Below are 14,012 nucleotides of genomic sequence, written 5' to 3'. Positions count from 1 at the left end.
TTTTATATGTTTATTTTATCAATAATGTTAGGAACACAACACAGACTCATTAATGCACTGAACACATTAGAATGCAAATATATGTCCAAAACTGGATGCATGTCATATCACAATATTTTCACATTATTTTTAAATTAACATGTTAAATAATACATCCTTGTGTGAGTTAGAAATGTCTCTATCAACAATCTTATTTTGTTATTGGTCTTATTAATTATTTGTTTAACAACAATAACAGCTCAAACATGGAGCAAGCCGGGTTGCATCTAAATAGTACAACCATGACTTAATAACAGATACCGTCCAGCTGAAAAATCATAATTATCTGATGGACAAAATTTAGGTATAGTACCTTATGTATTATTCCTTAAATTCCCCCCTTAAGATTCAATCATATAGCTACTTAACTTAGGTACAATACCTTATATATTATTCTTTAAAAAATACACTTTTATCTCATGAAAAAAATCCAAATGACAGAATCTTAAAAGAGGAACCTTATAAACAGCACCTAAGTATTGTACCTAAGTCTTGCTCTTATTTGATTGCCATTCTTCAATGGAGTTATATATATAGAAGCAAGAACATGTGATGAGGCAAAACATACATGCAATGCGGTGCCACTTGTCACTATGATCTAGCAACACGTGTCCATGAACACCTCAAGTCCCCCAACAATAATTATATAAGTTAAATAATGCAACACAAATGGGCAATTAGACACGCATTTAATGTAAGAGTCAACGCCAAGAAAAACGGTTTTCCAGGTTAGCACTCCACCGCGTACAAAAGGACCATATTAGCCTTCAACATCTCACACTATATATCGAATCAAAACCTACATTTGTATCATAAAGTTGGGCATGGATACATGTATCTATATTTATATGATCACAATCTCCAAGTTTTTTGAGTCAGCCAACGAGCAAGGTTCTTGTATAATGACCTGCTTCACAAGTAATCATCATTTGGAATAAAAAAATGAGTATAATACTATAATGTAAATGATGCTGATTTTTATTTTATATATATTTTTTAATACTTTGTAACAAGTTGGAGAGAGAGATTCGAGTCTTGATCTCAAGGAGACCAAGCAATGTCATTAAGTTATAAGACTCTTGATATGTTGATTCAAATTACAGTGGTTTTTCAAAAGAGAGTTGGGGCGGCTTTGATTTAATTGCAAAATCATTGACAAGTGGGGCATTGATGCCATTTCATTTGAATTTATTGTGAGTTTTGGCTCTATCTTCGACACAGGTTGCCTCGTCCATTATAAAAGGAGTCCTCACCAGCCTTCATTTGCCTGTACTTAAAGATAATTAAAACTTACTTCTACTGCCTTAGTTATCTATCGGATCTGTTCTCTGCCAACAATAGAATCATGGGGATTCATTATCTCAGGCTTTCATTTGTGATCTTTGTGATCACTCTAGCAATCAGCCAGCAATCAAATTGCCGCCAAATTTACAAAAGTAATAGTGAAGAAGCCAAGCCAGGAGATAAGAACAACTTCTATTCTCGGAATTCGTGGCATTTCTCAGCTAAAGCTCTGGTGGGATCCGCCAAAGATGATATCGACCCAATATATGGAGTTTCTCTTCGAACAGTTCCACAGGGACCAAACCCACTTCATAACTGATCAGCCTTGTTGAAAATCTTGTGTGTATTCGGTCAAGACAAAATTTTTGCAGTTTGTAGTGTAATTTTTTCCTTTCTTTTTCTTTACAGAGATGTATGATATATAGAGTTGAGAAGGAACTTGATTGATTGTAGTGTTTAAAGAAAATGTAATCGTACTTGATTGAATAGTGAAGACAATAAATAAAACATGCATGCATACTTGGATAAAACAAGAAATTTAATCATGTAGTTTGTTGGAGTTTTGTTTTTTCAGCAGAGCTGCAATCTGATCTGGTGGATACTTGACAAGCTAGATGATTGTAATTAAGAAAGTATGGGCAAAAACAGTTCAAGTTTGAGATGATTGTAATAAAGAAAGTATAGGCAAAAACAGTTCAAATTATCAAAAGGTCAGTAGTGAGTCGAATAAAGAATTTTCATGGCATAAAAACAATGGATTAAGTACAACAGATGACCTGAATGGAGATCAGCCACCGACTAAAAGTATGTACAATTCTATAGAAGTGTAATGGTTTAGACAAGTCAAATTCAAGCACATCAATCTATTACCAACTAATTTTGGCTTTATTATTTTATTACTATCAGCCTGAATGGTGGGGCAGAAGTTTGGCTTTTCAGTGAATTTTTAAATATTTAAAGATATAGTAGAAACAATAATCGATTGGCAATTCTATACATGTTTTATAGTTCATCCTCAGCAAGGTCAAACATTGCCTTTTGGATAAATTCCAATATGTGACCTTTACTAAAAGCCAAACAGGAATGTGAAAGGTCTTAATAATATGCAACTGCATATATAAAATATATTTTCCTTATATAGGAGAATCACATAGAAGATGAAGGTTAGCAATCAAGGATCTACACTAGGACAGATCAGAATGATCAGTCAGAGGGGCCCCAATACAGAAATGTGTGTCCCATGATTTATAAATTTATTAAAAAAAAAAAAAAAATCTTTACAAGAAGAAGAATAAAAGATAAAAGAAAAAGGGAGATATCTTCCTGATGGTACACCCTTTTCTCCAGCATTCTCCAAGAATGGTACTAAATTGGGTTCGAAGTATCATCCAACAGATTGCTTTCCTATCAGAGTTTAGAAGAGCTGGTCCTGACATCAACAACATAAATGACAATTTTTTTTTTTTTTTTTAATCTAGACAAGGAAATAGACCTTCAACAAAAAACTCGTGCTTCTGTATATGCATATATGCTGAGCATGCTATGCTTTTATATATATGCAAACAAGCAATAAACAAGTCTTCAAAAGTATATTACCCTTGTTGAAGAGACATGCAGCAAGAAATGGGCAGATATACTTTATTTTAAGGAAACAAACACAACCAAAAAACAAAGAGGGGGGGGGGGGGGGGGGGGTGGTTAGGGATGAGGGGTAAGAAACACTGACCTGTACATGTACTCTTAGAAAGTAAAACAAACCGAGCAAGAATGTCTTTTCAATACCTGGAACATAAGACATAAAATAAAGACAAGTTCTCGTTCAAATACTCATCAAATTAAATTATCATGGATCACAAACCGTGAAGGATGCTTGCTACATGATCTCAGTGCCCAGTGGATCAACAGAAAAATGAATAGAAAGTGTTTTCTGGGTGATTGGCTGGAACTCAGACCTCCACATCTGTTTTTATCAAATTCAAGAATAATTCAGACTCTTGCAGATTAATCTCTTTAACAAAGATAAATTTGCTATAGCTTGACTTGGAACTGGAAAAATAAATTTTTGGAATTGGAGTATTCAATGGAAGGTGATCTCATCTCAAAAGGCTTTCCAAGATCTCAAATTCCAGAAGTTCAGCCTCAGCCCTAAGTAAAACTTCCAGATTTACCAGAAATTTTGGATTACTTGTCAATTTTGACCAAGTCTAAAACAAATCTCAAAACTGAATTTAAAACTTGGATTAGAACCTTACATTAGATAAGGATCATAAATAGAAAACTACCATGAAACAAATAAGTAAGCCAAAGAATTCTGTAATATAATATCTACAATAATGGTAAAACTTGGAAATCCTTAACCATTTGATAGGGTAGAAAAAGCATATATTCATCAAGAAGTTCTGCACCACAAGAGTGTGTTAAATTTGATAAGAAAATGATTTTCATTTGATACCATAAAACTTGAACAACAAACAAAATCTTAAAAACACAAATCTATAATTTATAGATTAGGCTGCTTACTTCTTTGTATTCTGAGCTGCCCACAAATATCTCAAAGGCCTCGACTGCAAAACATGCCAGTACACAGCAGTCAACAAATGGAGATGCCATATATTCAGATATTAAACACAAGAGAGAGCTCACGGGACCGAAATCGTATCACTACTCCATGTGTAAATTCCTTATTGCTGGGATTACAATTCAAACCTGACCAATCAGATACTAGTAAGAAACGATATATTGTTAAATAATTGCATATATAAGAATAATTCTTCATACAAGCCCAAAAATAGAGAAAAAAGAAATCTCATCCAAGCTGTAAAGAGTTAACTGTATAGCTGCTATGAAATTTGGTTTAAAAAAAAAAAAAAAAACATTTATTTATAACCTCTTTACAGATCAAATTAACTTCTTAATCTGCAGTAGCCTGCTCAGGGAACCACTAAGCAGCATAACAACTAATGAGTTTCACCTCAAACACACACCTTGAGTAGATTGGACAATTAATGACGGAAATCCATGTGTCAGCCTCGCCAGAGAAGCCAATGCATGTTGTACAGGTACACCAAATGCATTATCAACAAATGAAATCAAAAGCACAAACTCTACACCATAATTGAACTCCTGCCACAAAAGTAATATGAATCTCTTTAGAAGTAACTATTAGATACCAGTAACCAGGGACAAAAACCATATTGCCACATGTTCAACTGATAATGGAAACTCAAAATATTTTTTTGGTTCAAATTTGTTAATAAAGACATAAATGCCAATAGCCAGATATATTCCATTTCCAAGCATTTCAATGCCTTTGCCGCATTTGCATGATTGGCAATATAGAATATCATTTCCAAGCATTTCAACAGCATTGCTGCATTTACATGATTAGCATTGAGCTATAGACAAATAACTACAGGGGAATCAAAATTTAAAGAATTGCCATAGCATCTGCCAGAGAGTTAAAAGCACATCACTCCTTACCTCTCCTTTCCTAAAGATGGGAAGGATATCATCTTCTACTTCAGCTTCGTAATCCACATTGATTAGACCCTTTATATAAACAGAAAAAGACAGTCCAATATGTTGAACAAGTATGAAAATCTGAGATACGGTTTATTCAAAAGAAGAAAGAGAAGTATGAAGAGAGTGTCAGTGTTTACATGTCAAGCCATACATGACAGTAAGGCATAACATGCTTTTTGAGAACTCCCAAGTAGAAAGGGTTCTCATAAAACTTTGCAAGATCTTCTTTTATTTGGAAACGCATGTAGACAGCATGGGTGTAATTTTCAAGATTTTCTTCTGAGATACGTCCTGCAGCAGCAATTAGAACATATATTTAAAGATAAATCAATAAACATGTAGGCTTGTCTGAGTGTGAGTGCCAGTGTGCATGTCTGTGCACCTAATCAAAATTGCAAATTAATTGATAGGTTATGCACATAGGCCGACATTTCAGCATAGATGGGATGACCGGACAACTGAATTTACACTTCAGATTCTTTGAAAAGAATATAATGCCTGATTCAGGCAAGGAATGCTAGCTATTCCTTATGTGCCCTTGCATTGCATTCAATATGACTCACCTAATGATATTGCAACAATGCCTCTCATTTGATATTGGGTTGTATAGAGATAATCCAACATATCCTTCTCTTCCTCATCAGTTAAATTCTCCTTGGTTTTGAGCAGACATATATGTTCCACAACTTTTCTGTAGAAAATAGAAACAATCCAAATTTAACCAGGGCAATAAGACACTGCATTTGCAAACAAGAAGAACCATATGCTCAAAACTGGAAAGCTGAAGTTCAACAAAGAACCTAGCTAACGCAATGCTTATGGTACCAAGTAATAATGTCACACAAAAATCTAAACAAAATAAACAGAAACAGCCAATTGAATTATATCATAATGCTAAAGGGAATGGTCTTGCAACTATAACAGATTGATATGGGGTGAATAAATCAATTTGCAATGATTTCCTGGATTAAGGGTTGTATAAAAAATAGAAACCAACTCAACCATTTTCTTTGTGTCATTTTTTCACACAGGTAATTCCAATCAATCATAACCGTCATTGTCGATTGGCATATAAAAAGGAGCCTTGGAAACACAAAGGCCACCCACCATTTATCCTATGTGTGTTTGTGTTTGTAAGTGTAATAGTGTAAGAATTGGAGGTACTATAAGGTCTAAGCAACATTTAAAAGTAATCAAATTTTGAGGGACATAAGATTGATCCTTAATCTGTTCAATGGTTAGGTTCATTTGATAGAGACAATTGTTTGTTTGTTTGTAATTCAGACACCAAAAAAATTAAGGAGAAGAATTAAAAAGGGATTGGGTATGAATGAACCTTTTCCGCTCGGAATTGGCGGTTGAGTTACTTTGGTCGTCAGCAGCGGAAACCACAATTCGCCGACTCAGTTCCCGCCTTGAAGACCACGTGTTCATCACTCCATTCACTCGAGAAACTGGAATATAATAGAATAGAATAAAATAATATTCATACAATTTTTTATAAATAAATAAATAAAAATGTAAGAGAGAGAGAGAGGAATGAAACGCACCGTTTAAAGAAGCGGAGCGCGGGAATAATGGTTGGTGGATGAGAAAAGTGGAAGTGGAAGTGGGAGACGGGGTTGGAGCTTGAATCAGCATTTTCTCGACTCTCGACCTTTTCTTTGTGGCTCTACCCTTTCACTTTCTTCTCTCTTTTTCTTTTGCTTCTCCGGTTAATCACTTTCTCTGTGTGTGTGTGTGTGTGACTGTGTGTTCCTCTTTTTTTTTTTCTTTTTTTTCTTTTTTAAGAAAAGAAAATGGGTGGACTAGGAAAAACGATCTGTAAAATAGCCGTTTATTGCCGCTTTTTTTTTTCTCAAAAAAATAAAAATTATCGGTACAAATATTATTAAATTTTTTTTTTTTTTTTTTGAGGAATTATTAAAAATTTATTACCCTTCTAAATTCTAATATTGTTAATGTTACCCAATTTATCTATTACAAGACTAATAAGATTTATTTGTTAAATTTGTCATCGTAGCTTTAAGATTTTAGAACGTTTTTGGATAATGTTTACGTGGACCAATATTGAGCTGAGGCACTTACTGTTACTCAATACTAACTACTGAAGGCCTTCAGCCTAGAGTCAGAGTGAATCTAGAGCATTCAAATATAGGCTAGCCATTTGCAACTTATTATACCCAAAATCATCCCAAACAACACAAGGATAGCTTCAAGCTTCAAACTTCAAACTAATCAAAATCTCCCCTCCCTAAGTACAGTGAGTAATACTAATACCGCACCACTTTATTTTATTTTAATTCATTTTTCACTGCCACATGTCTGTCTAATGCATTAATGAGACGTGTCAATTCTTTGGAATTAATCTTCCACAGAAATCATAAAATAAAACCACTAATTTAAATTTTTTTTTTTTTTTTTTTTGGTTGCAAATTTGGCCTCTTTCTTTCTTTCTTTTTTTCATTATTAGATATCAAGTAATGGTACAAGAGATTCAGCAATATGAAAAAAACAAAAATACTACAAGAACAGATATAAAACAGAAATGAACTGTTATGCGCAAATCTGGCAAGAGTCATCAATACGGATTTAAGCTGCTAGAACACTTCCAATCTATATAAACCCAATGCTACTAGCATTAGAGCATGTTGTATCATTCCCTATACCTTCAACCCATAGCTAAATAAAGGGTCATCCTAAGTCCTAACATCAAGATTTATTGTCAGTAAGGTTCCGGAAAAGCTCTGGAAGATGGGCATTGGTCAGCTTTGTCCTCTTGGTGATCTCGTGCTTCTTCTTCTTTGGCTTGGGCTTGGAGGACATGCCTTGAACCTCTGACCTGGCTCTCCTCTGAGCAGTGTTGGTGGCAGGCTTCATCCCATTCTTCTGGAGATCCCTTTCAATGTCAATCATATCACGAGGCAATTCAATCCCCCGAAACAGCAGTTTAAGGTCATCATCCACCTTGATGGGTACCCTGGGGTCATTTGGGTAGGCAATGTCTTCCTGTGAATCAAAGTTTGATAGCAGCCAAATCTGACCAGCAGCTTTCAATGCCTGAATAAAAATGAATTCATAAAATTTTATGGCAACAGAAACAAGCAATTGATTTAATTGGGCTGCAGCTTTCAAAGTCAGAAGAAGAATGAAGTCATATGATTTGTATGGCCAGATGATCTCACAGCAGACAATGACACATTACTACCACTCAACTTTTTGTTGGAAAACGAAGATGGTCATAAACTTCATTTTTTTAAGGTACAAGAAAATCATTACAGAGGTAAGATTTTCCACAAAGCTAAAACAAAGACCAAGCAGGCAATGAGCAAGCAAGAGAGAGAAAGCCAATAAAGAAAAGGAAAAACAAAGTCACAGAATAAAGGGGCAAACAAACACCATTGAGTAATCAAACCATTCCTTGTATACACCTCCAAAGCCACCACTCCTGCTTTTGCAAAGAAAAACTTTTGAGAAAACTGACTTAAGCATCCAAAGCCAGAAAACATACAGAGGCTTCAATGGCTTCTTTCAAACACAACAAATTTCTGCCTAAATATTCAAGGTCAACTTTATCACATCCGACTATATTGCACATGTGTATCCTATTAAATTATGGCCATTCAAACACCTTTTTTTATTGGTAAATTACACATGCACCAGATGCTTTTTGTGCTCACGAGTTGCGAGCTCACCCTCCACCTTACTCTTACAAGAGGAGGTGCCATTTAAACCAAAACTCATCAGTCCTATAGCTTTTTGCTTTATTTTATTGAGAAAAAGAGTTCCCTTTTTTTTTTTTTGATGGCGTGGAACCTCACCAAGGCAAGGCCCTTTGGACCCATCCCTGAGGATTGAACCATGGATACATGATTCCACCTACCAAAACCATGTATCAAGTAATCCAGTGGCACTCCTTGTGAGGATTCAAACCTAGGATGTTTGGGTTTAAAGCTCATCCCAATCCTCTAACCACTAGTCTACACCTTGACGGGTTATTGAACAATAGAGTTCCTTGTTCCAACTTATTAGCCATTCTAACGCCAAAGGTCAAAGGGAAGGGTCTCAATCACTACTTCGGGCCTTTTTCAAATCCCAGAAATACACAAAATTAGCAGTCACCTTTGAACAATATTAGGTGAGTCGAACACACAGAATCAAAACAATAAAATTCAAAGGTTTGTTTAGTAGCCTTCAATGCAACATGAAACATTTTACTAGGGGCCACAATGAGGGATAGTTATGCAGCAAAAATTCTCAAAGAGATTGAGAATCAACAAGTACAGGGGGAAAAGGCTTAGGAATCAACACCAAGCAAAAAAAGAACAAAACCTAAGAATCAACTCTGAGCCTTTGAAAAAATTCTAATAGGAAATTTTACTATTGAAGCAAACTATAAACAATATTGAGCTCTAGGTTCTTTAAATAGAGTTCCAAACTTATTATTTGAATAAGGTAAGGAATCAATTCTAATTAATGATACTAATTCTACCAACTTAATAAGAAAATAAATTAAATCCCTAAACCAAGTAGTAAAAGGATATAATTTCAAGCAAGTATGGATCAATCTTCTGTAGCTCATCTTGAGTGATTCAAATATAATTGATACTCATCCTAACCACACCTATACGAAAAGTAGTTAATGCCATAATCAGGTGGAAGGTCAATGACATATGCATAGGCTTGCAATTTCACATACTCATAGATGATGACACAAGAAGACATCCAATCAGTGACCCTTATGGAAGAAATATGCTACCACTTGGGCCTAAGGCCTAATCAATTAATTTTTACAATTAATTCTATTTACTTTACTTAATTAGTTAAACATATTTTCCTTTTCCTACTAAGTTTAGGGGATTTAATTCCTTTTTTTCACTAGATTCATAGAATTAATGCCATTGGTTATAATTGTTTCCTTTCCTTACTATGATAATAAGTTCGAAACTCTATTTCAAGAACCTGGAGGTCAGTATTATGGTTTGCTACTATGCTTCAGTACTAAAATTTCCTAATGGAATTTTTCCAAAACTGATTCTAGGTAACCCTCGGCGTTAATTCCTAGGTTTTGTTCTTTTTCTTGATTGGTATTGATTCCAAGCAAACCTAAGTGTTAATTCCTTGGTTTATCTTTTGTTTTTTCTTGTTCTTGTCGATTCTCAACCCCTTTGATGAATTTCTTGTGCTCTTATCAAGACATGAATACCATAATATAAAAGTTGATCTAACAAGATGAGACATCCACATATTGCATTTACCTGCAAGTCTTCCATCACAGTTGGATAAGCATCCTTAAGATCAATGACAGCAATGCCCTCTGGAAATTTCCTTACTAAGTAAAGAAGCTGGCTCTTGTCCTTCAAATCATGCTTGGACTGCAGATAAACAATAAGTCAAAAAGTCATTTACCATGAAAGAGTTATAAATGAGATGACTAAGTGCAAATAAAATGCTATGAGACCGTGACGATCTGCAGCTAAACAAGTTTAAACTTACCTTGTAAGAGAAACGTTTTCCATCATAGTGGACTTTCAGGTTATTCCTCAAACTATCAAATACAGCTTTGTTGGAATTGATATCAACATAAACGGCATCATTTATTTGTTCAGGTGTATAGGCTAGCCTTGTCTGCAAACATAGAGAGCATTCAACTGGTGGTTAGTAGCATTCATCTGGTCCTACCAGGCTACTGTAAGTCAGTAAATCACATTGACCTCTAAAATTGTCACAAAAAACAAGAAGGGAGACGGGTTATATACTCGATTATTACAGTAAACTAAAACACAACTACAAATTTCCCACAAGCATCTATAATTTATACTTACCTTCAACTGGAAGTACATCTGTTAATTAAGTAGTATCAGTTTTCCAGTAAAATCAATGCCATGCAAACAAGGTTTAAATTTCAACAATTAATTGAGAAAAAGTAGGCCAGTTTAGTGAAGGTGCATAGTGATATGATACCTCTTTTAAAAAGATTAGTAGAATCACAGATAATAACACAATTCTAAACTCGACCATCTTGCTCTTTTCCAAATTAACTTTAACCTGATGACTGCACAAAATAAGACATTAAAATCTGAATTTTTTCCAACTCAGGTCCCTGGTTGACGAAGTAATTGAGATATTGGCATAAAGAGAATTACGAATAAACATCATTCATGAGGAGCATTCAGCATTGTAAATATGACAACAAAACAAATACTTGCATCAAGGAACATATATGTATATATAAGGGATAGGATAATCAAGTACAAACCTCCAGCAGGAGATCTATAACACGCTTGATTTGGGCTCCTACAGGGGCTTTCCGGATACTGTTGATATGTTGAAGTCTCTCTGTATCATTTGAAAATTTGACAGCAGGAGCGGGGGCTCTTGCACTGACTGACGGTGCTGCTGGTGCTGGCGTAAATTTATGACTTGTCACCTTATTAGATGCAGCAATGCTTGTGAGGGTTGACTGGCACTTCTCTTGCTGCTTCTTGAATCTATCTAATTTCTCTTGTAATGCCATCTAGAAATAAAATTATTTTCTTTAAGGCTGCTCAAACCCACCAATAAAATGTAAAAATATGATAAAGAAGTGCTTTAAAGTGCAAGATTGTAATATTGGTCAGAGTTTAAATTAACTGACTAAATCACCACAATGACTTCGAAACTTAAATCAAGTCATAACATGAAAAATGCAGGAAGAATAAACAGCTAGAAATCAAGACATAGCTAAAAGTTACTAAGAAGGCTTCATACTACAATATCATGCAAGCACAAGTCTACTAGCAACACAAGTAATTCCAAAAATTCCAATTTCTTCTTAACAGAACACTAATGGAAGTGATAAGGCCGTTCGTGGACAATATTTTTAGAACTTTTAATCACAGACCCACAGTTGAATCAACATGTCTCGCTGGAAACCTAACTATGAATGACAAAAAACTTCAATAGTCTCCCTACATTAAACCTCTGATCCTTTTTTGTCATTCATAGATAATGCAATAACAATTATTTCATCTGATCTTCTAATGGCTTAATGCAATGACATGTGCAACAATTTCACTACCAAGTGCAGTATTTGAAGAATAAAGGACAAATAAGAAATTGAGTTTCCAACGACCATGCTACACAACTATTAGAGATCAAAAAACTAATTGTTGTTCTAGTATTTGATCAATTAAGCTCTAGTATTTGATCAACGATTAGGATAAAATCAACGTTTTTCCAATGATTCCTCTCTAAAGTTGAAAATTTAAAAGCTAAATTTCTTCTCTTTGATTAACATTTTCTAAACATATGCTTAAACCATAACAAACCCTTTCTGAGCTCCTCAAATGGAAGAATCAAAAATTGAGTATTGGGAAATCAAAATCTATTTTCCAAAGACAAATATGAGACAATAAATCAACAAAAAAATTCATATGCATACACAAAATGCCAATAACCAAAACCCTAGTTTGGGAAATCAAAATTCACTCTCCAACCAAGAAATGACTAGCAGAAGCCCCCAAATGGTTCATTTATAGGCATAACTACAAACAAATTTCTTGCAGAATTATTGCCAGAAAATCTCTGGCAAGTTGGCAAGAACTAAATCACAGAAATGAGAATAAAAGCTATTATGTTGATAGGAGCACCTAAGCTCTTATGTTGTATTTGGTGGCTACCAATTTGCATTAGTGATAAAGTATGAAAGGGATAAGACATATATGGAGGAAAGTTGTCTGCTTTTTTCAGAATCCTCATTCCTTGTATGACAATTGACAAGCATATTATGGCAGAATAAGCACATATGCATAATATCCCGTTTTATATGATAAAGAAAAGGAAGATAAAGCAAGGCTATATTTGAAATCCTCTCTCTCCACATTTGAAAGGACTCGATGGATTTTGCCAGCGGTTTCCTAGTTCCTACCATCTCCATTGATCTATTGTATAACACCCATACAACAACATACTTAGCCCTTATAAAGTGTTCTCTTCGAATTAATAAATGAACCTCATGCCAACATAGAAATGACCCTGGCCAGAGGCACCAATGATGAAGTTAAAAGAGAACAAAAATATACTAATCAGGTAGCATTAACCCCAAGGGGTAGCACAATCGGACACAAACCATGCCGCATGAAACGGAGATCACTAGTTCGAATCTACCCTTCCCCCTCTGCTTATATAGTTATATTATAAGGTAGCATTATTGAGCTGACCCAAATCTCTCAGGAAGTTGCTGTTTTTGCTTATAATTTCAGTTTTGACTTGGTAACAATGTTCTAGAACGAAAATTGATTGCAATTTCACATAATGAAAATTAAAAAAAAAAAAAAAAAAAATTAACTGCAAGTCCTAATTGGGTGTACAAACACTGATCACATTGCAACAACAATAAGTCAAATGAATCCGAAGAAACTATGCAAATCAAAGCATCAAAAGTGATAATAAGAAAAATATTTCGAAGGAATTCGTGAAAAATGAAATTAACAAAAAAGAAAAGAAAAATTGCAAGAATACCTTTTAGGTTTGAGTGCCGGTGCCGGAGCACGGAGGCAGAAGAAGGTCACGGTGTGAGGGAAAAGGGCGAGAGAGAGAGAATTTCGAATTTTTGGTAAAGGCAAAGCTGAAGAGAACATAGAAAGGAGGGCTGTCCGATCCGCAACTCAACGGGTTTCGCAGCTCTCAGTCCGCAAAACTTTTATTTATTGGGATAAAAAAACAAAACAAAATTTTACTTTACATTGTCCAAAATACTTTTATTTATTTATATTATTTTTAATGACATTCACCAAAATACATTGGCCAAGTTTTTTTTTTTTTTTTTTAATTATTTTGTTTTATATACATATCCATTACGTGGTCTCAAATGAAACATATCAGTCATGAGACCTCATTTGGAAATATGAGACTTGAGTTTAGAACTTAAAACAATATATATATATATATATATATATATATACCTATATGAATATGTTTGTAAAAATAGAATAATGGGCAAAAGAGGTTGGCCAAAAGCATGCAAACTTTAATATTTAAAATTTAATTGGTAAAGGCAAGTTTGCACACTTTAACTATGCCTTTGGTTCCAAATTAAAAAGCCAGCTTATTTTACTATTCAGTTTATTTTTATTACTATTCATGAGTTTCACTGTACTTTTTAGTACTATTTATGGATTTCATTG

General features: G+C 34.4%; 2 protein-coding genes across 6 annotated transcripts; both read right to left on the bottom strand.

Annotated features, from left to right (window-relative positions):
- Positions 1-2,409: 2,409 nt before the first annotated feature.
- Positions 2,410-6,603, bottom strand: LOC126709313 (stress-response A/B barrel domain-containing protein UP3). Of its 4 annotated transcripts, none has more exons than XM_050409509.1 (11): positions 6,396-6,603; positions 6,182-6,299; positions 5,409-5,536; positions 4,997-5,136; positions 4,804-4,872; positions 4,308-4,446; positions 3,967-4,029; positions 3,844-3,887; positions 3,182-3,283; positions 3,050-3,105; positions 2,410-2,746 (listed from the first exon to the last, which is right to left on the bottom strand). In XM_050409509.1, exons 1-9 carry the CDS (start codon positions 6,484-6,486, stop codon positions 3,197-3,199), a joined length of 879 nt encoding a protein of 292 aa, XP_050265466.1. In that variant the 5' UTR covers positions 6,487-6,603; the 3' UTR covers positions 2,410-2,746; positions 3,050-3,105; positions 3,182-3,196. The 4 variants fall into 4 exon arrangements, with proteins under 4 accessions (XP_050265466.1, XP_050265468.1, XP_050265465.1 ...); XM_050409511.1 differs by having other exon boundaries at positions 2,410-2,752; positions 3,972-4,029; XM_050409508.1 differs by having other exon boundaries at positions 2,410-2,752; positions 6,396-6,602.
- A 748-nt stretch (positions 6,604-7,351) lies between these two features.
- On the bottom strand, positions 7,352-13,539 carry LOC126708585 (transcription initiation factor IIE subunit beta-like). Of its 2 annotated transcripts, none has more exons than XM_050408378.1 (5): positions 13,348-13,539; positions 11,105-11,389; positions 10,342-10,473; positions 10,104-10,220; positions 7,352-7,905 (listed from the first exon to the last, which is right to left on the bottom strand). In XM_050408378.1, the coding sequence occupies exons 2-5, from the start codon at positions 11,360-11,362 to the stop codon at positions 7,558-7,560; spliced, it is 855 nt and encodes a 284-aa protein (XP_050264335.1). In that variant the 5' UTR covers positions 11,363-11,389; positions 13,348-13,539; the 3' UTR covers positions 7,352-7,557. The 2 variants fall into 2 exon arrangements, with proteins under 2 accessions (XP_050264335.1, XP_050264334.1); XM_050408377.1 differs by having other exon boundaries at positions 11,105-11,362; positions 13,348-13,538.
- Positions 13,540-14,012: the final 473 nt, after the last annotated feature.

The sequence above is a fragment of the Quercus robur genome, chromosome 12, assembly GCF_932294415.1.
Source record: "Quercus robur chromosome 12, dhQueRobu3.1, whole genome shotgun sequence".
Taxonomy (NCBI): domain Eukaryota; kingdom Viridiplantae; phylum Streptophyta; class Magnoliopsida; order Fagales; family Fagaceae; genus Quercus; species Quercus robur.
This window is presented reverse-complemented; position numbering and strand designations above follow the sequence as displayed.